The following is a 24,221-nucleotide window of genomic DNA, read 5'->3' on the forward strand; positions in this document are numbered from 1 at the left end:
ATATGGATATATAACTAAGATTGTTCTGTTTACCGAAGCACAGACCCATCAGTACTAAAGTAAAGAGTTCCATCAAGAGAAGTCAATAAATTAAAGGCTTTGACTTCAACTATGGGCTCCAACAACCCAGAACAAATTGGAGTAACCTTGGTACAATTCTCTCCTGCACAAAACCACAACAAGCTCCTTATTTTAAGTGATCTCTTATTTTAGAGGATCTCATTTTAAAAGGTGTCCTGCATCTCAGCTCCATTGCACACGGCAGATTTTGAATTACTTTGTCAATTACTAGGGTAATGTCCTCATTTAACACATTTCAGAAAAGTCTGAAGTAATCCAGCGATCTTCAGAGATCCGTTGCTACACAGGGGAAATGTTTGTGCAACCTGCAAGCATTTATATGTGATGGGGAAGTTCAAAAAGATTCTCCCTCTTTAAAGTGACTCAAATATATTTATGCTTTTTCAATGACCACATCCCATCAATGTGCTGATTTCTATATTACTGAAATAGAAAAGTGAAGTGGGGAGAGAGATCTTTCTTGACATTCTCAAGTAATTACCTGTTGGGGGTGATGCTGTAGGTTCATCTGGCAAGAACTCTGATGATGGCAAGCATTCCCTTGTAAACACGATGTCATCAAGGGCTATATATCTGTAGCCTTTTCCTACACGCCCTTCAAAGGTGATCTGGAAGTCCTCATAGGCTTCTAATAGCAGCACTTTTCTTTTCCAGAAATTCCCCTGATTTCCAGAGAGGTTGAATAATACTTGGGGGGGATTTGATGCTGTCACCTGGTAGACAGTTAGTGATCCAGTGTTAGCTCCATACATGTGGTAGTAGAATATTACCTGAAATGAAGAGGAGTAAATATGGAGCAGTGACTTTAAATAAGACTCGCTTCATAGTGAAAACATGTTTTATGGTTCCATGAGAAAAGAATCCAACAGACTATCTGTCAGTGTGCAGTGGATTTGCAATATTTATCCATTTAAATATCTATAGTCCATTAATAATTTTACAGTAAAGACCAGGTTTTAAGAGGAAGGTGGTGGGACAGGGGAACATGAAGCAGTTGCACTTCTTAATAGAGATACTGAATTATTGGAGACTGGTTCAGTATCACCCATGAAGTCTCATTTTAGATCCAGTGTAATAAAATACACTGTCTTCCTTTCGTTGTTTTGAGTTAACTTTGTTGTTTTTGATTGTTTCTTTTTGCTTTAATATGCTTCTAAACTGCCTTGAGAGTTCCACAGTAGGGCACCTTAGAAACCTAATAAATAAATAACTTCCTTTAAAAATAAATGTTTATTTCCCACTATCAAATGTTTGGGGGTGGAATCCAACTGACATTTTAACCGCAATAATCTTTTTTATTCAAATATTTATCATTGCTTCATTTCAATAGCTTATCAGAGGCACACAAATTATTCTGTACATTTTTATCATAAGATGTTTTCTACACCCAGCAGCCAAGATCCAAACACTAATGTCACTTAAGCAATGTATTTCATTCAGAACAAATGAAGTTTTCAACAGAACCTATTTCCCTTTTTGGAGGTTCTACACTGAAAGCAATATAATACTGCTTTACAATAGCACTTGGCTAATTAAAGGAACAAGGTGATACCTATAAAACCAAATATTTTCTCTAAGGGACGCTTAAGTGATGTTTGATTCTTGCAATTAGTAATCAACTTCTATTGTTCCTGCTAGACAGTCCTTCACATACCTTGCAATTTTTGCTCTTTCTGCTTACAGTCACACTAGTAATTCTGGCTTCTTGCCCTGGCAATTGAGGGAAGGAGTTTTTTATGAAGATGTAATGACCAGATGGTTCTTGCAAGGTATGATCAGCTACTGGCCCAGTGCCTGCTCTTGGGATTCCTCCAATTCTGAGATTCCAGTCAAAGTCATCATTCTGATCTTGTTCCCAATCACAGAGATCAAACTCAAAATCACAGCGCCCAATGGACATACCTAACAACAACAAAAAACCCCAACAAAATTCAAAGTGTCTAAAATTGAAAAAGAATGCAAAATGCTGAAATTAGCACCACAATAACAAACATATTCTGCCTTTATGCTCAAAATGGAGCGAGTCTCATTTAACTAATGAAAGGCTTTTTAACAGGTGGCTGATGCTCCATCATGCAAAGGCTGATGGTGATAATGACATTATTTTAAAAGGAATTTAGATTAGCAAACAGCCTTTTGTTTAATTCAGGCTTATTTTACCCAATAGGTATCTAATTGCAATTCACAAATGAATGTTTATAAGAGGCAATATGGGTAAACCAAAAATATCCGGTACCTTAGATAGTTATTTCATAATATTTTGAGAAAAACAGAAATCTTTAAATTTTTAATTGTTAAACCTATTATTTTAAGTTTCTGAGTTATAAGATTCAAAGATCGCAACAAACCAATTATTCTAGACAAGCAAAAGAGAACAAACTTTTTATATATTTTAGTAACATACAGAATTATACTAGATACAGGAATTAGACCATCAGAGAACAAGGTAAACTATTAAAAGAAACAGCAGGATGCAGCTTATTTCATATTGAAATTACCTGTGAAATTAGTTATATTTGGACTTAACGTTACTTCAGTATAAAAAGAGATAATTAAAAAAGAGCAAAAAACAGCTTGACTAGATATGTTCTTTTATATTCAAAGAGAAGGTACAATTTGCAAGTCCAGGCACAATGATGCTGCAGGCGGTGGGAAGTTGAAATAAGCACAGAACAACCATTTGGGATTAAACAAGCCACAAGTTTATTTATTAGAGATGTCATCAGGGTTTGGTGTAGGCATTGGGTGTGTATCCTGTATCTACCAGCCTGTCTGCTGTCATGGACTGGCTGGATGCAGAGCCAACCCCCAGGGGAAGAAGACTCAGAAGCAGGGGATTTGTGGTGGGATGGTGATGCATGTCAAGAGGGAGAAGAGGGGGCAGACTGGAAGGAGGAGGTGTCAGAAGCTGCAGAAGTAACAGAGTTTAGTGAGCAGGAAGAGGCTGTGGCAGAGGGCAGTCTAGACTCAGAGGCAGGAGAGGAAGGGTGGCAGGAGAGAGAGATGAGGCAGGCTGCTGAAGAATCCAGAGAGTCTCCCCCTCCTGCTGTGACCAGATTCCTTCTGCCCTGGTCTCCCAGAACACAGAGAGAAATGAAGGTCAGAACAATGAGAGGCTTGCCCATGACTGGCTGCAACCATGGGAGAGCTCCAGCAGCCAGTGGAGGAGGAAGTGATGTCATCCCATGCTAAAGCCAGAAAACAACCAGGCACCACTGCAGCTGCACTGGACTGCCCTCTCTGGTTGACGGTAAGTGGTACTTCCATCTTACAACCTGGGAAATCTAAACTTATGCTGAAGTATTCTTTTAGCTAGCTAAATTAATGAGGAAAGGGCTTTGGAGAATTGCAGAAGGCAAATTAAAGTTTCACAATGTATGTTTCCCCCAATATTTTTGTGAAAAAGAAAGTTGTATGGTCTTTTTAAAAAGAGGCACTAGAGCTACTTTAAAATGGATATTCCCCCCCAACAGTATTGAGGTTTCATTGGGAAACAAGGATGGATTGCCTCACACATATGTGCTTGTCACTTGATAACTGCTGCATCAAGTGAGAACCTCTATAATGGAACGAGCCATCATCAACTAAAAAAGGACAGCTGCACAAGAGGCAGAGAATCATAGAACAGTCATTGGAAGGGACCCTAAGGACCATGTAGTCCAACCCCCTGCAATGGAGGAATCTCAACTAAAGCATCCATGACAAATGACCATCCAACCTCACGTATACATGGGTGCTTCTCAACACATTTTAAGGAACCTAATCAAACTTGCTGCAGCTCACCTAAGCAGACTAAGAAAAGGCTTTTCATTTTCTTACCATTTAAAGATCCTCTACTCTAATCTTCAAATCTCCCATTTTATTTAAGGGACTGCAACCTGATAATAAAGCTGGTATTTCATATGTTGAGAAACTAAGCTGCAATGGTTAGACTAGGACAGGCATAGGCAAACTCGGACCTCCAGATGTTTTGGGACTACAACTCCCATCATCCCCAGCTAACAGGACCAGTGGTCAGGGATGATGGGAGTTGTAGTCCCAAAACATCTGGAGGGCCGAGTTTGCCTATGCCTGGACTAGGACCAGGGAGTCTTGGGTTCAACTCCACAAGCTCACTGGCTGTTCTTTGGTACATCCATAACTCTCAGCCTAACCTATGTCTTAGGGAAGAGTGGAATAAAATGCAATAGGTAATAATAAAACCTGGTGCATGTTTGAATTTGCAACCATAATAAATACATCTCACTGAGACTGCCCTTCCTCTATCTTGGGCCCAAGCTCCAAAACAAGTAAAGTTTCCAAAACAAATCCCAAGTATTATGCCAACACTTCCATCAAAAAGACTTCTTACTGCTGGTCCTCCTGGGCCCTGCTGATTTAAAGAATCAGGGCTTGATGCAAACATCAAAGAGTGAACCACCACATAGCCACTGCAGCTCCCAAATGCAATGATTATGTCAGCTTTAAGAGACTGATACTGAACTTCAAACAAAAAACTAAACAAAACTCAATTCAAACATTAGACGTTCATCACAGCTGGTCCACTTTCAGCATTGTCAACACATGGTTTCATAAATCTCAAGCGTGATTTGTTGTCAAGAGACAGTACAGACTACATTCTCATTTTAATTTATTTAAAAAATATATTCAAGAAATGCATTTTCTTTGTCATGCACTTCTCTGGAGGGTGAGATCACCGTGTAAGCAGGTCCATCCCAAGCAGTGCTTTGTGATAGTAGATTATCACAGCTAAGACGGCATCATCATTTGGCACACTTTGAACAATGATATTCCTTTTGGAAATGAAGTAAGCATAGCTACCTAATTATCTTATGTCAAAAAAGACCTGACTTCAACAATAGATTATATTCTAAACTTAATTACATTTTTATCTGCTGAGGAATTGTTTCACTGTGTCAATTTTTTTTCTTAGACATTCTTATTATTATCAAGATAAATTAATGGGGCATGTAGGGGGAGATTAGATCTAATGTTAGGTGAGGAAAAATAGTCACTAGAATGGGACAAATCCCCTTTAAAAAAAACAAAAATCTATTGCAAAGTCTTAAGATGGGACCAAGTTGGTCTCCTTCTGAAAGACAGGTGGTAAAACCACCCGGTACACCTTAGTGTCCTAGCCAGTGGCAGAGGTCAAAATTTCCCTTCTTTTGCCTCTGCAATTCCAGAATAACACAATTTTATTTAAGCATAGGCTTTACTCAAGCTCACCCATGATGTAACTAAGGACTGCAACATGTGATTTTGCCATGTTGCAAAATGGAGTTTTCCCTTTTTTGTTGCCTGTACTTAAAATTTTCAAATTAGCATTCCTTGTTAAAATGAAATAAGATATTTGGATGCATAAGATGCAGTGTTCAACATGAAACCTTTCTTGTTATATTGGGAAATATTTATAGGATTCATCCCCAAATCTTTTAAAATGTTTTGGCATCATTTTGCTTTGTTTTCTTGCAAATTTGAGAGCACCAAATTGCAATTTGCTGGGTAGGTATGTAATTGCCCAGGCAGGCACATTATGTGACCCATGAGAGTAGCAAAATGACCAGACTGTACAACAGTGATGGGATAAAATCAGGCCAAATTAACAGCAGCAGGCAGGGCAAGTGTTGTCATGGCACTGGGTCCCCGGATCAGTTCATCATTCCACAAGCCCTATGTTGATGGAATGGATCCACTGGATTTGGATCGCCCCAAACCTATATGACGGGAGTCAGCCAGTGTTGAACCTTGCTGTGGTACAAGCCAAACAAGCAAGGTCTCACTGGGGGACCAGGGTGCAGATTCCAACCAGGCAGGTACTGAACCCATGCTTTGGTTTGTTGTGGTCAGTCCTCCCCTCAGGCCCCTGGAGTCCCCTCTATACTATGTTGATCCTGACCAATGCCATTTCCACCCTCATACAATGTTCTTCTGCCTAACAAAGGAAAGCCATAATTTCCCTGAGGAAAAGGCAATAAAACCCCACCCAAGTGCCAATCAGGTTGAGAGAGAAAAAAAATCCTTTCCTGTCAGTGAATGCGAGGGTGGGCATGCGGAAAACTCTCAAACAAAATGGCTGTGATATCCAGGGGAAGCAGCCTTATATAGGCTTTCCCCTCCCCTCTTCAACAAGGGCTCATTGGGAAGCTTTTTCCCATGAGCCCATCACACAGAGAAGATACTGGGCAAAGCCATGCCCAGTATTTTGCTGCAATCTATGGGCCGCCGGGCAAAGGTGTCCTGTGGTTACTGGGAACAGAATGGGGCTCGGTGGACAGTGTGCATCTTCTGTATCCCCTTTTGGTCTGGAGAGAACACATTATTTTTGTGAGATTTGCCCTGTCATCTGTGACCACTGTTGCTTAATCATCCTTTCATATGCTTTAACACTGAAAGCGGATGAATGTCCTAGGGGTATTAGCTTTTTTTTAAAAAAAACTTTATCTTTTAAAAGTTGTTTTAAAAATACATGAATCAAAGCCCTTTGCTCATTTAAATCTTGGCCACTGGAGTGAACATGTAGCAATGTACAATTTAATTTCCGTTTTAACTAGCTGGAAGCAGCTTATGGTCAAGTTTAAGATGCAATAAATAGTTTATTAGCTTGCTTCTGCTCAGAATAAATTTCTATGAATATATAACCTCATTTTCACTTTTTTGTATTTTAAAATATGGTTCAAGACTTAGATTGCAGCAGCATCAACACGACATCAACTCGCTGAAAGAAAGTTACTGGCAAAAATACGACAGCAAGTTTGGAATTTGTCTGTCTCTGTGGACCACAAGGTTAGTAGCAGCAAGAAAGTCAAAGGGCATATGTTGGAGATTGTGGTAGGAAGACCTGGGTACACAGGCAGAGACATCCACACACCCTCAGTTGCACATGACACTGTTAACATACACCCACTCTTTCTCCACCCAGAAAAGCAACAGGGAAGCATTTGCTGATGCTGAAGCAACATAACAGCACTAGATGACAGAGTAACAGCAGCAGTGCTGGGGCAACAACATCTAAGTTCCACATAGTTCTCTGAGGACCCTGTTTGATGCTGCCAAAACTCACCCCTCTCAGTGTCCGTGTAACAAATGAGAATCAGATATGTTTTCATTGCACTGGAACCCATTTCTCTAGAAAAGTATGTGTAGGGCTGGTTCCACATTTTATTTTGCAACTGTAGTAAAACCAAAATGCTATTGTAATAGCCCGGTGCCCCCCTGTGTCTTCTCGCAAGCTGAGCAGCATCATACCAGTACACTAAATAACAAGTCATTTTTTCTTATTTTACATTAATTAAGATAACAATCACACCATTGCCTGAAGCACATTATTTAATTTGGTTAATACAACTTCCAGGTGCCTTGGACACTATCACTAATATTGACTGGAATCACATGCACCCACATGTTCATACAAACAGCTAAGAGGTGCCAACCTCCTGGGTGCCTAAATCCCAAGGTTTAGGCAGCTGCCTCCTGCCAAAACATTTACTTGGGTGACGCAGGAGTCCTTGGGATTTTGGCACCCAGGAGGTTGGCAAACTCTTCGGTGGGGACATCTGTTTGTATGAACATGTGGGTGTATGTGAGGCAGACTCCAGTATAACAAGCATATCAAAATCATTAATTTTGCTTTTCATTTACATTTCGGAACCACTAATGAACTGGCAGCAGTGCTACTATATAAATAATTCACTAGAGACTTGATAACTTCTGCTCATTAAAGCAAGGAACAGCCGTACTCACTGCAAATGCTTTGATTCTCATCTGAGTTATCTGCACAGTCATTCACAAAATCGCAAAGGTTATCCTTTGGGAGGCAGTATTTGTTGGCACAGGTAAATTCATCAGAAGTACAGTGTCTGTCTGGGATCAGTAAGGGGGAACACTCCTGAAATGAAATATCATCCACTGCCACATCTCCCACATAACTGATGCCCCTTTTCGCCCTGAAGATAACCTGTGAAGTGGAGAAAGTAGAAATATAAATAGCCACATTCTGATACAAGCATGCACCTCTAGTAAATAGACAATGTTCTGATCCATATGATAGTGGTGAGCATCGGTAGCATCAGTGGGGTGAAGCTTCTCTCCCGACACCAGTATTACTAATGCTTACCAGTATGGAGATATGGAGGGGAAGAGTGGTGGAGAGTTCAGGGCTGGACAGGTACAGTAGTGGGATTGCTGCTGCCAAGCCATTGGTCCTGCCAGGGCACCCACATGGCCCCGACTTGACCACTCCAAACTATCCAGGTAAGCAGCAGCAATGCTGGAGCAGGAGGGCAGCTCCATATATTACAAGTGCCACTACTGGTAAGAATGCTACATGAGAAACACAAAGGAGATAGCTGGTAGGGAGTGAACAATTCCAAAGTTAACATTGTTCATATTTTACTGCCAGAAAAGGGAACAGGGAAGATTGGTACGATGCAGAATCACCATTACTTTGTAATACAAAACAAGCAAATATATAGAGACAAACAGAAATACAACTGGGGCTAAAAAAATTTAAAGAGTCTTGAAAATCTGTTGCTAAATTATTCTATTTTCCAAAGACTGTGATTCTGCCAACTGTGGTAAGGTTTTGACATCATAAAGCAGGGATTGGGAATATGTGACCCTGAATATATTGTAGAACTACAATGTCCATCGTCCATGGCCACTGGTCATGCTGCCTGGGGTTGATTGTATCCGACAACATCTGGAGGGTCACTGGTTCCTTATCTCGGCCATAAAGCAACAATAAAGCAGTCAGTTCAAGTAACAGATTCTCTAAGAAACATCCTGCCTCCAATTTCTGCTTCTATGTGCCATTAATGAATGAACTTCATTCTACAGCAGAGGCATCATTTTGATTTTGATTGCTTCAAAATGCAATGATGTCTTAAGGCTGACATTACGAGCGCAGAACAACAGAAACATTAAATAGCTTGAAATAGTAAGGGAAGAAGGCAAACAAAATTGCACATACCTGAAAATAAGATTGAACACCTAAATGCACTTCAGCTCTGTTCCACTGAGGACCCTGGGGGCCACTCTGTGACCAAAGTTCAAAAGACATGTTTCCCTCTTTTCTGAGCACCTAAAAATCGAACAACATCTACAGTGAAATGAGCAACTTGTGTTTTGCAAATCGTAAGACAAACAGTATTTAACAGCTTCAGTTTAGCTCCATGTTTCATTTTTACATGAAAAGAAATAGTTATAATAACTATCCTACAAATCTCTGAACATGCAGTATGTTTATGGTGAATGGCTTTTTTTTCTTTAACAGAATCTGGGATAGCAGCCTCTTAACTCACACCAGCCTTTGATTTATTTACACATTCAAAGCATTAACCTGCTGTCACATGTAGCGCTAGCAGGGAATGGCTTCCTTCTAGTAAGATCTGCAGAATGTGTCTCAATAATACCAGAACCACATGATTAAAGCCAATGTTTCTGACCCAATCACTGAACTCCTGGTCAGAACTGGTCTTTCACATGTGTATCCAGTATTCACAACAGCAAGAAATTTGGCGATGGGTCCTTTTCTGCAACTGAGCACTCCTCCTGTGGGGGCATGACATGGGGCACTGGAGAACATCCCCATGCTTGCCCTTGCACAATGTTATTAGCGGGGCAAGGAAGGGCAAGGAGGGAATAATGCCTGAAAAGGGCTGGAGATTAACACATAAGGGAGAGGATAAGAGCCCCAGAATAACAACTTTTAAATTTTGATTGTGTAAACAAGGCTTGATCATTTCCACTTCAACTGGTTTGAATAGCAAGTAGTGACACTTGCGTTTGGTATGCCGAAGAAATAAGAAAAGCAATCCTAATACCAAGAACAGTTAAAATTGCTATTACCCCATGATTGTATTCAGTTTCAAAACTCATTTTAGTTTCGCAGTACATTAAACATCCAGTTGTTTGCATAAAAAAACTTTTGCAATCAAGTTCCAGAGCTCTTGTTTAGTTTGAACTTCCGAAGGTGCATGAGGTGTCCTCCTCGCTTCCTGCCTCAGTAAATATTCATTGAATTGTGACGGGTTGCTCCCAGGAGTCAACTGCCCTAAACATGCTTCACTGAAGCTAAAGTGTCTTAACTGAGTCAAACTGACAACATCAGGAGATGGAAGTATGGTGATGTATGTCAAATTGTGATTCTAGACAGCAATGACAGAACTGTACATCATCAGCTCCCCAAAACGCTTTTCCTCTCCAGGATTTATCACCAGGTATAATGATCTGCAGTTTTAGCTCCAGGACTATCTAGAGAGGCTTTTCATTTTAATAGAAGAAAAATCATCTCCCAGTTGCACATAACATGGCAAACTGAAATAGCCATTCCCTTTAAATGGAACAGTTTTCATTGACAGAGAAGTCTCACATATCAACATTATTTCTTTTATTTAATTAGAACATTTGTACCCCACTCTTCAGCCAAAAAAGGCTTCCAGAGCAGCTTATGTATGATCAATTGAAACAGTCCCTCTTGCAGGCTTACAATCCTCCCTCCCCCCCCCCACCATCAATGACACAACAGGGGAAAGGGACAGGGAAGCAAAGGGGGGGGAGCAAACTCAGTTCTTAAACAATGACTAGCTGCCATAGAGACAGTTCAGGGGGTGATAACAGAATAAATGATATAAGAAGGGAGCTGAAGCCCAAGATAGGAAGAAAGGGGGTAAGGAAACACCTGAGGAGCTGCACCTGAGGGTACTAAAGGAGCTTGTGGATGTAATCTCAGAGCTATGTATACTATCTTGAGCTCCCTGAAGGGAAGGTGGGATATAAATGTAATCATCATAATCATCATGCAGGTTGTGAATATTCTTCTTTCTTTTTTTAGTCTATAAACTGTCTTTTTATTACCTTCAGTGAACCCACTGTTGCCCCATTCATGTAATTCCAAAACACCAGCTTGCACTTCGGTCCAGTCTGAGAAATTACTGGAGTGGTAATGTCAGCAGTATGTCCAAATTCTCCATTGGAACTGTCTGCATAGAGATACCAGCCTTCCTTAGTCGCCCTGTAAAGAGAGAAATTCACAAATCAAATGAATTCCATATTTTTCACTCCATAAGACGGTTATTTTTAATCAGGCTTTTGAGTCCTATAAATTTTGCCTGAAGTATGGTTCTGTGCTGTTGTTGCTTATTTATATAACTTTACTGTTTTTAGTGTATGCCACTCTAATCTCCTTAGGCAGGAAGAGTGGGATCCAACGATTAAAATAAACAAACACAGTGGTCCAAATGTATAGGCAGGCACGGCCAAACTTGGCCCTCCAGGTGTTTTGGGACTACAACTCCCATCATCCCTAGCTAACGGGACCAGTGGTCAGGGGTGGTGGGAACTGTAGTCCCAAAACATCTGGAGGGTGATGGTGGTGGTGGTGGTGGTGATAATATTTACTATTAGCAGTTGGACAGGGATCACCATACCCCCCCCCCCAAAAAAAGCCCCTTGATGTTACATCTTGATGTAACATTGTTCCGGGGGAATTCTAGGATAGTAATTCTAGCAGGTAGCTATTGACCACTCTAATGGGATAAGGGGTTGCTTGTGCGTAAGCTCCCAAAACGCTCCAAGTTGAGCCGTTAGTTAAAACTCTCCCTAGCTGGACAGCCCTCAGTTTGTGGCTGTCTTAATCACTGGCAGAATCCGTCAGTGGGCGTTTCCTGAACTTCTTCCAACATAAGAGTTCTTTGACAGAAAGTCTCCTCCTTGCTTCCCTGCGTGACAGCTTTCTGCGCAGAGTGGGCGTTCTAAGGGGAGGTCCTGAGCTCTCACCGCTGGTCTCGCTGGAAGCGTCTCTGAGCCTTACCTCCGACACTGTCTCCTCCTCCCCTCCTTCTTCAGCGGAAGCCCTCCCCCTTTCCCTACTGGTTCCCTCCTCAGCATCCGAGGGTTTCCCAGCATCCGAGAGCCTCTCCACCACCCTGAGCTCCGAAAGCAGTTCCCTGACAACCACCATAAGGGGCTCTGGTGTTACACTGGAAGAGTGGGAAATGCTTTTAAAGAATCTGCTGCTCAATTACCAATGGTAAGCATGCACAAACCCACACTCAACACAGCTCAAAAAATTCCTTCTGAAAAATAATTAAATATCCCCCTCATTTTTTTTGCCACTTATAACGTGGGTACCAATTTTGGGTGAAATTTCACAAAGTAATAATCTAAAATGAAATGAAGGCAACTCTTAAGTCAGCCTTAGTGGTAAAGAGATCCCCAACAATTATTTCCATTGGTCTGCTTATCAGTACACCAAGAATCTTTTTATCCAATCCAGTGAGCATATTTCTCTAGTTTATGTGGCTATGTGCATAATACATGCATGTGTATGAATGTATTGCACACGGTCCTGTCCAAATGCTATGGTCATCATAGACTTTTCTCTCAGTTCCGTCTTCCTAAACACGTGGTAACCAGAGAAATGACCTTCTCAATTATAGCTTCCAATTTGGAATGCCCTTCCCATTTGGTTTAGTGCCGAATTTGATTTATGGGGCTGAGGGGGAATGATGCCAGGCAGAAACAGTTTCATTTGACAAGACTTCTAGTATAACCCCTGATTTTAATCTGCTAATATCTTACTGGTTTCCCCCCTGTTTATATTGTGTTTTTATGTGCTGCACTGTTACTTTGTTGCTGTGTTAATACAAGGCTATTTACCTATTGTCAGTGTTAACCTGCTATTATTGCTACCCTAAGAAATTCATTTAACTGAAGAATGGCATATATGTGTGTTAAATAAATAAATAGATCTGTATGTAAATATTTCCAAGTACCAATCAATAATGTTTAACTTCAAATATATTTGCAGGTTATGAGGGTACAAAATTTAGGTTTGCATGCTCACCAGTAGAGAAAAAAAAGATACATTTTACCCATCTGTGTCTTCTGTTGTTGTCTTTATTTTATTTTTAAATGATGCTTGCTGCTGTTTTGCCCTTGGGAAAATTCCTCCTGAATTGCTAAGTGGGCGTTAAGCACATTCTCTCTTTTCTCATGACAGTAATGTTTACGAGAGAAGACGCAGAGATACAATACTGTGAGATTTCTTTACCCTGTCTCCTGAGTTCTCTCATAGAGTTTTTTAATGCGCTTCAATGATCCTATGAAAGAATGCTATAAACTGTACAATTTTGACCTTGCTTTGTTGCAACCACTTGATTCACTGTTTATCCCCATAATTCTTTCCTTACTTGGGCAAAGAAGGGAGCTCAACATTCTGAACATCTAAAGTTTTCAAAGTCTATATTATAAGTACATTTGCTTTCTCATGCAATTCAGTATTTTTCAACCAGACTATTAAAAAACAGTTTTAAAAAAGGTAGAAGCCATTTCGGAAGGTTATAATTTCTATGAAAGTTCAGCTCTCAGCACAGTTTACCAATTCTGTTCAGTACTTCCGTGTGCAGCAGTTGAGAAGTAAGTAAATGCAGATGTAGATTCCTATTACAGTTCAAATATTCAGAAAAACCAATATAATCTGTCAAGTATGAATTGTTTTTAAAAGGCAAGTTATTCTGTTACAGGCTATACATATAAAACCCAACTCTGAAGCATACTTTGCAGCAATGGTTTCATTGAAGTGCCTGGGGGATTTTCCACATTACCAGTTTATTGCACAATAAACACGCTTTCCCTTCTCATTTGCTGAGCACAGTCACCACGTGGCTTCTCTCAAAATTATTAGGAAAGCAGATTTCATTGTGCACCATAGCCACATCATTTCTGAGCTTGGAGAAAAAATGGAATTCTCTCTCCAGATAGCACATGAATGTTGTTGAAATGCAGTTGTACACCTTTAAGAACATCATTGGCAAGGGCAAGGAGGAGTGATTTCACATGTGCAAGCTGTTGTTGTTTAGTCGTTTAGTTGTGTCCGACTCTTCGTGACCCCCTGGACCAGAGCACGCCAGGCACTCCTGCCTTCCACTGCCTCCCGCAGTTTGGTCAGACTCATGTTTGTGGCTCCGAGAACACTGTCCAACCACCTCGTCCTCTGTCGTCCCCTTCTCCTTGTGCCCTCAATCTTTCCCAACATCAGGGTCTTTTCCAGGGAGTCTTCTCTTCTCATGAGGTGGCCAAAGTATTGGAGCCTCAGCTTCATGATCTGTCCTACCAGTGACCAGTCAGGGCTGATTTCCTTAAGAATGGATGCGTTTCATCTTCTTGCAGTCCATGGGACTCTCAAGAGTCTCCTCCAGCACCATAATTCAAAAGCATCAATTCTTCGGCGATCAGCCTTGTTTATGGTCCAGCTCTCACTTCCATACATCACTACTGGGAAAGCCATGGCTTTAACTATACGGACCTTTGTTGGCAAGGTGATGTCTCTGCTTTTTAAGATGCTGTCTAGGTTTGCCATCGCCTTTCTCCCAAGGAGCAGGCGTCTTTTAATTTCGTGACTGCTGTCACCATCTGCAGTGATCATGGAGCCCAAGAAAGTAAAATCTCTCACTGCCTCCATTTCTTCCCCTTCTGTTTGCCAGAAGGTGATGGGTCCAGTGGCCATGATCTTCGTTTTTTTGATGTTGAGCTTCAGACCATATTTTGCGCTCTCCTCTTTCACCCTCATTAAAAGGTTCTTTAATTCCTCTTCACTTTCTGCCATCAAGGTTGTATCATCTGCATATCTGAGGTTGTTGATATTTCTTCCAGCGATCTTAATTCCGGCTTGGGATTCATCCAGCCCAGTCTTTCGCATGATGAATTCTGCATATAAGTTAAATAAGCAGGGAGACAATATACAGCCTTGCCGTACTCCTTTCCCAATTTTGAACCAATCAGTTGTTCCATATCCAGTTCTAACTGTAGCTTCTTGTCCCACATAGAGATTTCTCAGGAGACAGATGAGGTGATCAGGCACTCCCATTTCTTTAAGAACTTGCCATAGTTTGCTGTGGTCGACACAGTCAAAGGCTTTTGCATAGTCAATGAAGCAGAAGTAGATGTCTTTCTGGAACTCTCTAGCTTTCTCCATAATCCAGCACATGTTTGCAATTTGGTCTCTAGTTCCTCTGCCCCTTCGAAATCCAGCTTGCACTTCTGGGAGTTCTTGGTCCACATACTGCTTAAGCCTGCCTTGTAGAATTTTAAGCATAACCTTGCTAGCGTGCGAAATGAGTGCAATTGTGCGGTAGTTAGAGCATTCTTTGGCACTGCCCTTCTTGGGGAGTAGGATGTAGACTGATCTTCTCCAAAGTCAACTACAAAAGAAGAAAAGGGTCCTGTGCAATTACAAAAGTATCTGGGTTGTTATCCAAATGTCAACTTGTATCTGGTCCTATGTGAAGGCCAGGGCTAGCATGGGTGTCTAAGCTGAAACCTTGTCTTGTTTTTTTGATGATTAAATATAGCCACTGGGGCATGCAACAAAATTCCATTGTGCCATGCTACTTTTAAAGTCAGACATGCTGTTTTCCCATTCCATTCTTCTGCTTCTCCTCCCAAGTTTCCCATTTTTTAATCTCCCAGGTTCAGAGTTTCTAGCATCCTGTTTTCCACAGTGGTCACTAGCCAGCCAGTGAACCTATTCTAATAGCAGAAGAGTAATTTTATTTATTAAAATTGTATATCGCCCTTCATCCATAGATCTCAGGGCGGTGCGCAACATAAAAATACAATATAAAAAAACACAAACTACATAACAAAAATAAGAACAAAAACAAACCAAGAATCTCCCATTCCCACAACACATTTAAAAGGGTATGGGATGTTAATCAGCCCAAGGCCTGGTTGAAGAAGAAAGAATGCATTGTTCTTTTACTTGTTTTTACCTTCAGCTAATTTGAGAGCACAGACTTGGTTTGGTATGTGCTGGATTTATTTTCCCTGCATCTTACGTACAGTGTTTTTTGGGCAACCTTGTGTTCTGATTCAGAAGCCTCTGGGTACAATGCAATAGCTGCTTCATGCTATTTACTACAGTGTGGGATACCTTCTAGCTCTCTATATAGCCTGGGAATGGGATATTTAAACAATCACCTTGTCTTATTTGAACCAACCCAAGAACTGATATCCACATACCGTATATTTATAAATGCACGCGTGTATTTATACTGCATTTATGTCTTTGTTTTAAATGCGTCGTAAGTTGCTTGGAAACCTTTGGGTGGCAATCAACTAACAAGTCTATTAAATAAATAAACAACAAGCATAATATTGGACATCCTACACCATGTCCCAGTGCTGTAAGAAGTGTGGTCGCTGGCACAGTGATTTCCTGCCGTGCTGCTGAGGGTGTACAATGCTTGACCATAGACCCATGAGCATTCTAACAAGCTGTTCAGGTTTCTATCCTCATCTGTGAATTTTTGGTGTTACCATATTATTTTTGCTGTTCTTTGCAATCTTATGCTTTCGGGAATGTTTTAAGATTGTCCCTGTTTTGTCCCCTCCCCCCCCCCCGCCGCCCTGCTGCAAGCCATTTTGAGGAGCCTTCTATAGAAAAGTGATTTTGTTTCTAAGAATTGTAAACCAAACAAACTAGCCATAACCCTGCACTCAAGGAGTGGCTGCAATTGCACATCATGCTAAACCATCAGCAATAGAATATCGATAAAGAGCAATGTGCTAGTCTAGTGCATACGCCTGCATCATTTTCCTTCTCTCTTCGTCAAGCTGGTTAACCATGGCATGCAAGCCAGCGCATTGTTTTCCAAACAAACCTTTATGCTAAGCAAAGGTTTGATCTTGCCAGAATTATTGTGGTTTGTTAGGAAGAAACCATAAGTGTGGGTGTGCACACCATGTTAAGCCAAGACTTGCACTTTGTCACTCCCAGCTTGGAAAAGTGAGAGGCGCAGTGGGAGCAATTCAGTGCTGTGCACAGAAGTTTTGTAAACGGATGTGGAAATGAGGTGACCTGAATTTATGATTCGAGAAACAGAAAATCCAGATTTGACTGATTCATCCATCCCTATCCAGCACACTACTCATTCCTGGTGATGATAATCCATATGTTATAATTTACTGCATGGGTAGGCAAACTAAGGCCCGGGGGCCGGATCCGGCCCAATCACCTTCTAAATCGGGCCCACAAACAGTCTGGGAATCAGTGTGTTTTTACATGAGTAGAATGTATCCTTTTGTTTAAAATGCATCTCTGGGTTATTTGTGGGGCCTGCCTGGTGTTTTTACATGAGTAGAATGTGTGCTTTTATTTAAAACGCATCTCTGGGTGATTTGTGGGGCATAGGAATTCATTCATTATTATTTTTTCAAAATATAGTCCAGCCCCCCACAAGGTCTTAGGGACAGTGGACCGGCCCCCTGTTGAAAAAGTTTGCTGACCCCTGGCTTACTGTGACATGCATCCTTGGCCAGTGAGACCTGCCCAAAGGCACTATTGAACTTCATGGTTGGGAAGAGATTTGAATGCTCTTTCCCACAATGCAGCTGCTGTTGAAGAGTTGAGCTTTAAGTACATGACTTGACTGAAAGACAGAAATGAGTAGGGAAGCAGAAATGGAGCCATTCACGTTCACCACTTTTGTGCATTATGCAACAACAGGCTTTTTTTTTTTTTGCAGAAGATAACACTGATTGAAAGAATGCTAAGTAGGCAATGTAAATTTATGTCATACGTTCCATTACATGTTGAATAGAATATAGTCTGATGTGACTATATTTAATGGAGCTTGAAGTATACATACCATTATATAGCACAGAGATGCATACACACACATGAGGAGAGACATTACTAACTATTGAAAAATGATTGTGTGGGGGGTAAAGAACACTACATAAGAGCCATTTTCACCACACAGATTCAAGTACTACATTATAAAGAATACTCTCCAGCACTGTTTATGATCTCTGTTTCTTAAAGTGTCATTTGAATGCACTTCCGTTAATTTCACACTATCTCAATGAGACATCTATCTAAAAATATATACTGTCAGCACATTCCACCCCAAAGGAGCCAACATAAACACATTGCAGTGAAAAATATTTATCCTTTCATTCCACCCACTCACCCATACTGAAAAGCTAAATTGCAAACACAAATGCACTCTCAATGGTATATAATGTTGCTCTTAAATTTTAAGTATGCCTGGATTCATAATTTTCAGTCTATGATTTAAAGAGTTTATACAGATTTTCTTTTTCTAGACCCTTATTGTTGTGTCCCACAAATCAGCCTTATTTCTTTGGGAACTTCCATCATGAAGACGTCGTCAAAAAGCCTGCAAGTTATTGTTTATTTGGCATGAGACTGGCAAAAGACATGAGCCTTCTTCCAACCCTGTCCCTCCCCAAAAGGCATTCAGCGAGGTAAGCACCAGTAGCAGATTTATAGGTATGCACAGAATGTGTAAAATTAGGGCCCCTGTGGTTGAGGGGACCAAATAACTGAGAGAATCTGTTTGAGATATGACTGCAATTAACTGCCTAATTCCAGTATTTCTAGTTTGTTGTGTTGTTTTCACTTATTTCTCCTGCTCCTCAATTAAAATCATTAGAGGATGATCCAATAGGATCATCGTTGAACAGTGGTGCCAGACTTTGACTTCTTACTTTTTTTGTATAAAAACACACACCAAGTCTCTAAACTTTCTAGAAAGAAAGTTATGAAGCATAATGTGCAGATATCTAGCTAAGCAATTTGTGTTAAATGAACCAGCCTGGCTGCTCCTACCTTTCAGTGTTTTTAGCCAATGAGTGAAGTCAGAACTGGATTTATGCCACAAGGGGCCCTAAACTCTGAGCTTTTTTTTTAATGAAGTCTCTAGCCCTTCTAGAAATAGAGTTGTGCAGGCAACCTTCTAAGCAAGGAGAGTCCACTGACACAAACAGAGGGACAGGTATTGATGCCTCTGGCTCTGCAACACAGAGTACTTGCTGAAGTTCAGTTCCAACTGGCTATGACGTTAACTCCTCCCCTTCTTTCTGAAGCAAAGACATTGCCTGGGCAGCTGATGTGGGACAAAAATGGGAGAGCATAGGAGAGACTGGATGAGATAGATGAGGGGGGGAAAGACTCTGGGTTGGCCAGCAGGTACAGTAATGGCTTATCTCACCTGTCCAGCCCTAGGAGCCTTCATAAGAGAGTTGTTTCCAGAGGAAGAACTGTGAGGGAAGAGAGACTCTGTTTGCCATCAGAGGGTGATTGGTTTCACCTGTGCAACCCTACTTCCTGCCCAAAGAACTTCCAGAACGGCATTGCTGCCACAGGCATTATGTGTATATGTACTTTAGTGAGCTGAATAGAGTGAGATATTATGAGTTATGGGTGTGTGGAGCGGGTGTGTATGATCTTAACAGCAATTAGTTTATTTTTTGGTTGCTATTTTGTTAATATTGTTTTATGGATTATAAATGCTGTTAATCACATAATATGCTTTTTGTCTTAATTGCGGTGTTTAGCTTATTTTTTTAGTTGTTGCTTTGTTTACAATGTTTTTTAGATTGTAATTCTTCCACTGGTGACTTGTTAATTATTTCATATGATTTATGCTGTACTTGTGATGTTTTATTGTGTTCTATAATGTTCTTGTTATGTATTGTTTGTAAGCTGCTTTGGGACTGATTTGAATGAAAGGCAGCATAGAAATATAACAAATCAAATCAAAAGGAAAGATGCTACTACCCCGTTGGGTTTTTGGAGGATGTTGGGGTTGGGGAAGTTCTGAGACCATTCCATCTCCTTTGCTTTGGCTGCTTATGGAAGGACTTTTTGAAAAAGGGCAGGGTGGGGGGAGAGGCTTTTTGAAAAGCATGCAGAAAAGATGTGCTGGGAACTATTTGCCTCCTCTTTGTGTTGCTGCCTGAAGAGGGTTTCACTCACCCTCAGTAAACCCCCCTCCCACATGTAGCTTCATCCACAGAGTTAGTGCAGGTTAATGGTTCTTCTCTTTCAGTTCCCTGTCTCAACTGAGAGAGGGGTGTTGATTCAGTGCCCTCATTGCTTGAAAGTCACATCAACTACTGTGTCAGTCTCCACTAGTCCAAACGGAAGACTATGAAAATAGGAAGGCAAACTTTCCAATATCCCTCACCATAAGAAACCCCTTGTTTCTGGCTTAGTGCAGAATCAACTCCACAGAAATCAGAGCCCTTAGAGAATCAGATAATTACCATTTAATCCACAGTAACATAATTAACTGCAAAATGAATTTCTTGTCAGAAGAAAATTACTCAGGTTAATCTATGAATGCAATCATACACTATATGCACTATAGGTAAAAGGTACCCAGACTTTTCAGTAGGTGAGCAAAGAGGAATTTAGTTCATTCTGAGAAATCCTTAGTGTTTTGCAGTTAATGGCCAAAAAGTGATATGGAGTGTTGTGGAAGACATACACACATAACCAGAGATGTGCTTTGCATTGAACTTCCATTCCCCAAAGGGCAAGCCACTGTTAAGTATCAAGGCAACGTATCTCTTTGGTAGTGGTAGGGCTGCCATATATTCTCTTCTTGTCTTTTTTGAGTTTTTCACTTTGAAATATAGCAAACCTAGGTAGTGGAAACTATTTTGCAGTTACACATACCAAAAAAACAACAACCCAGGACAAAGCTCCAGCTGTGAGACTGTTTCTACTTTTTGAGTGTGGGTCACATCTGAATAGATGTTATTTGTTTTAGACGAATTTAAACTGGTTGTTGTTGTTGTTGGTGGTGTGTATTGGTATAAATTTTTAAGTTCTTCTTGCTACCCCTAAGATCTTTTGTGACTACAGTGACCTAGAAATGTGAGTAAATATAAATAAATAACCTAATAGAAGTGTACTTTTTACCAACAAAGGATACTGGGACAAGCCTGATGGTAGCCAAACTAAACATATTATAGGCACATAAATAAGCCAAGACTGGATGGTAATCAATGTGATTCCTGTTTCTTTCACAATGCCTTTGATTTTACTTATTTTAACTCACTTCTCTTCCTTTGATAATTCAAAAAGCTCTCAGGTTTCCCACTACCTGATTAAAAACAGCATGGTTAATAATTCACAAACCAAAGGGAACCAGAGATGAATTCTATATTTAACACAACAATTGCTGAATACTAGCTAAAAAAATTATCTACTGTTCTTTTTTGTTGTTGTTATTTTGTTGTGCTTTAAGTTTGGCTGCTTCTGACAAAGAGCTGAAATTAATTCACAATTCTTCTGTGGCTCATCCAAAACAGAGCACATCTCATTAACATTCCATCATAAATCCTCTGAGCTTGAAAGGAAAAGGAAACAATGGGATAAAATCTCACTCTCAAGTAATAAAGATGGAAGCAGACATTCCAGCACAGCATCTAATCACAGTTGGCATGATTTATTTACAGTTTTGCAACTCTTCTGTGGTTTGGCACAATATGAAATTGAGGTTTCACTTGGCAAATGCTTTAACAGTTCCAGTTTTTCCCACTTGGTCAGGGTATAAGATTATATGACTGCTTGCTGCTTTTGACTGTCATGTCAAATCAGATCCAGACCCAACAGAGAGCAGCTATTACCCCAATGACATTCAGCCAATAACTTAACAGAGTCTATCTGAGAAAACAGTGGGAGTCACTAGGGAAACAGCACCATAGGATGCCTGTTCCAAGATAAGCCATATAAGAATTCTTAGAATCATTTCCACTAGCAGTTATGCACTTGATACAGCCTTATGTGAATAGGCCATCCACACAAATATATCCTAAATGATCCAATGAGCCACAGTTTGGCTTACAGACAATTGCAGGACCTCATATTTATATACAAGCAAACACAGCTAGCATGCAACAAAACACACACATTAAATCTTTTTATTGTTCAGCAAATCATGCACAAATCCAAATAATCTTTTTATGAGGAAATGATGGTCTGCATAATGAACCCACCAGAAATCAATTGCCACTCCCCCCCCCTTGAGTCCAAGGCAATTCCACTGTTTGTTATGTGAAGACCTGGGAGGGTGTGTGAGACATTGCCTGCCGTAGGTGCTGTACGAAGTCTGGGCTCAAAGTGTTTATCCTCAAATTGTGTCAGATTCAAGTCAGTAGGTGTGGTAATGGAATCAAGTGCACCATCCTGCTGGTGAAATGGGGCCCTGCCCCCCCCCCCACATGGCTCCTTACACCCTCCATTATTAGCTCAGGAGTTTTTGGAGCACCACTAGAACACCATGCTGGGGGAGGTAAATGGAGATTGTTCCATTGGCCAAGCTTGCACTGATGAAATAATTGGAAAAGCATGATGCTGAATTCCTCCCATTGCCTGTTCTCAAACCTTCCTTAGTTGTAAAACCTAAGCATGCATCCCTTCTTGCACATGAATCCCACCACCACCACCACAGTAAACCTGAGTTAAGCAATACAGTGGTACCTCGGGTTACAGACTCTGCTAAGCCAGAAATTGTACCTCGGGTTAAGAAATTTGCTTCAGGATGAGAACAGAAATTGTGTGGCGGCGGCGAGAGGCCCCATTAGCTAAAGTGGTGCTTCAGGTTAGGAACAGTTTCAGGTTAAGAATAGACCTCCAGAACGAATTAAGTTCTTAACCCAAGATGCCACTGTACATATAACTGATATTGAAGCCAGGGCCTCAAAGTGAGTGTTCTTGGATTATGACTGCCAGGTAAAATCACAAACTCAGGTAGAACAGGTGGGGAACTCACAAATTGGATTGGGAGGAATTTGTGCCTGAGAGCAGAGGACAGGGCACAGTGCGGACAATCCTTCAGCTCAATCCCAAAACCTTGACTAGGGCTACAGATCCATAGTAGAGCATTTGCTCTGCATGCAAATGGTCCCAAATTCAATCCCTGGCATATCTAGGTAGGGCTGGAGAAGCCTTCGGTCTGAACTCTGGAGAGCCACTGCTATTCAATGTGCACCAACAGTCTGACTCAAAATACAATGTTCCATTGTTACAATGCACATATGTACCAGACTTTGGAGGCTCTAGATATAATTTATATAATCTAAACACAAACACACAGAGACACTAGAAGTCTAAGAAATACAGTGTAAAGGTAGCGGAAGAGCTGTAACTAAGTGGTAGAAGACATACTTTGTATGCAGAAGGTCCAGGTTCAATCTCCGGCATTCTGGATATGTCTGGAGAATCTCATGCCTGAAACCCTGGAAAAACTCTGTTAAGTAAATTGTGTTTTCTGTTTCCAATTGTTCAGAACTTTGTTAAGCAGACCAAAGCAGCAGCAGCAGCAGCAGCAGCAGCACACTCACTGTTAAAATCTATCACAGCTGGCTAAATCCACACAGCTTGAAAGAAATACATATAACTCTGAGTAGTTTGACCATTGCACTCACGTAGTATGATCAGTCAACGGTCTATGGCCCTCTCCACCTGGGTGGATTTCGGCTCCTTTTCCAAGGCCCCACTGGAATATATTAACAGTATGGGTTGAAGCTGTTTTTGCCACTTGAGCAGCAGGCTGATACCATTCACAGAAGTGTCCACTGTCAAAGTCACAAGCATCTGAGGCTATTGAAACAAGAAAGAAAAGAACATTGGAATTATATTGAACAATATAGACATGAAGTGTCATTTCATTTCCATGGACAGTTTGGCTAGTTTCTTTACAAGGCACTAGTAGTTGCTGTGTGAACACTCTCACTGGTACTCTGTGTCAGAGCAATGGAAACTTTGTTATTTCAAGCAATAAGAGCCTGCCCAAAATGTTCTTCCCCCGTGATGGTTTTTAGCCTTTTTATGATATACTGTACTGAAAGTTGTGTTCTAAACTGAAGGGTGGGACATTAAAATTTCCAAAACCAACCAACCAACCAACCAACCAACCAACAAAATGGTTCTGGCTGGCTACTGCTCTAAATATGATCAGCAGAATTGTTAAAGCATGATTTTGTATTTGTGTCTCTTACAAGAGAGCAGATTTAACATACTATTTTCCTGACTGTTTCTTTTATAGCTCTGCTTAAAAGCAACCCCTCCCCTCATTTCAAAAAGTTAGCTTTTGTAGTATTAAACAAAATATTGTTCTCCTTCTGAACAGTAGTCATAAGTGAAGGGGTTTTGTTCTTATAATAATTGTTCCTAAATTTAGGCTGTCAATTGTACTGGTGACATGACAGCCTGTTATGTTCCTAGGTATGACAACTGATGTGAAGGCTTTTGCCTTTTATAAATAAAGAATTCATTTATTCAATAAAACCACAAAGCTATTTTGAAGTCTGTGGCATCC

At 40.7% G+C, this 24,221-nt stretch overlaps 1 protein-coding gene across 1 annotated transcript in view; it reads right to left on the reverse strand.

Annotated features, from left to right (window-relative positions):
* The window catches only part of MALRD1 (MAM and LDL receptor class A domain containing 1), a 238,211-nt gene that overhangs the window by 145,044 nt on the left and 68,946 nt on the right, over positions 1 to 24,221 (reverse strand). The window contains exons 22-27 of the mRNA XM_081881827.1: positions 23,329 to 23,503; positions 10,939 to 11,095; positions 9,053 to 9,163; positions 7,825 to 8,038; positions 1,736 to 1,983; positions 563 to 851 (exon numbers count right to left, since the gene is read on the reverse strand). Coding sequence (XP_081737953.1) covers positions 563 to 851; positions 1,736 to 1,983; positions 7,825 to 8,038; positions 9,053 to 9,163; positions 10,939 to 11,095; positions 23,329 to 23,503 — 1,194 coding nt within the window. The remainder of the gene's footprint in view (positions 1 to 562; positions 852 to 1,735; positions 1,984 to 7,824; positions 8,039 to 9,052; positions 9,164 to 10,938; positions 11,096 to 23,328; positions 23,504 to 24,221) is intronic.

This window comes from Podarcis erhardii (genome assembly GCF_964252035.2).
Source record: "Podarcis erhardii genome assembly, chromosome: 12".
NCBI classification, from domain to species: domain Eukaryota; kingdom Metazoa; phylum Chordata; class Lepidosauria; order Squamata; family Lacertidae; genus Podarcis; species Podarcis erhardii.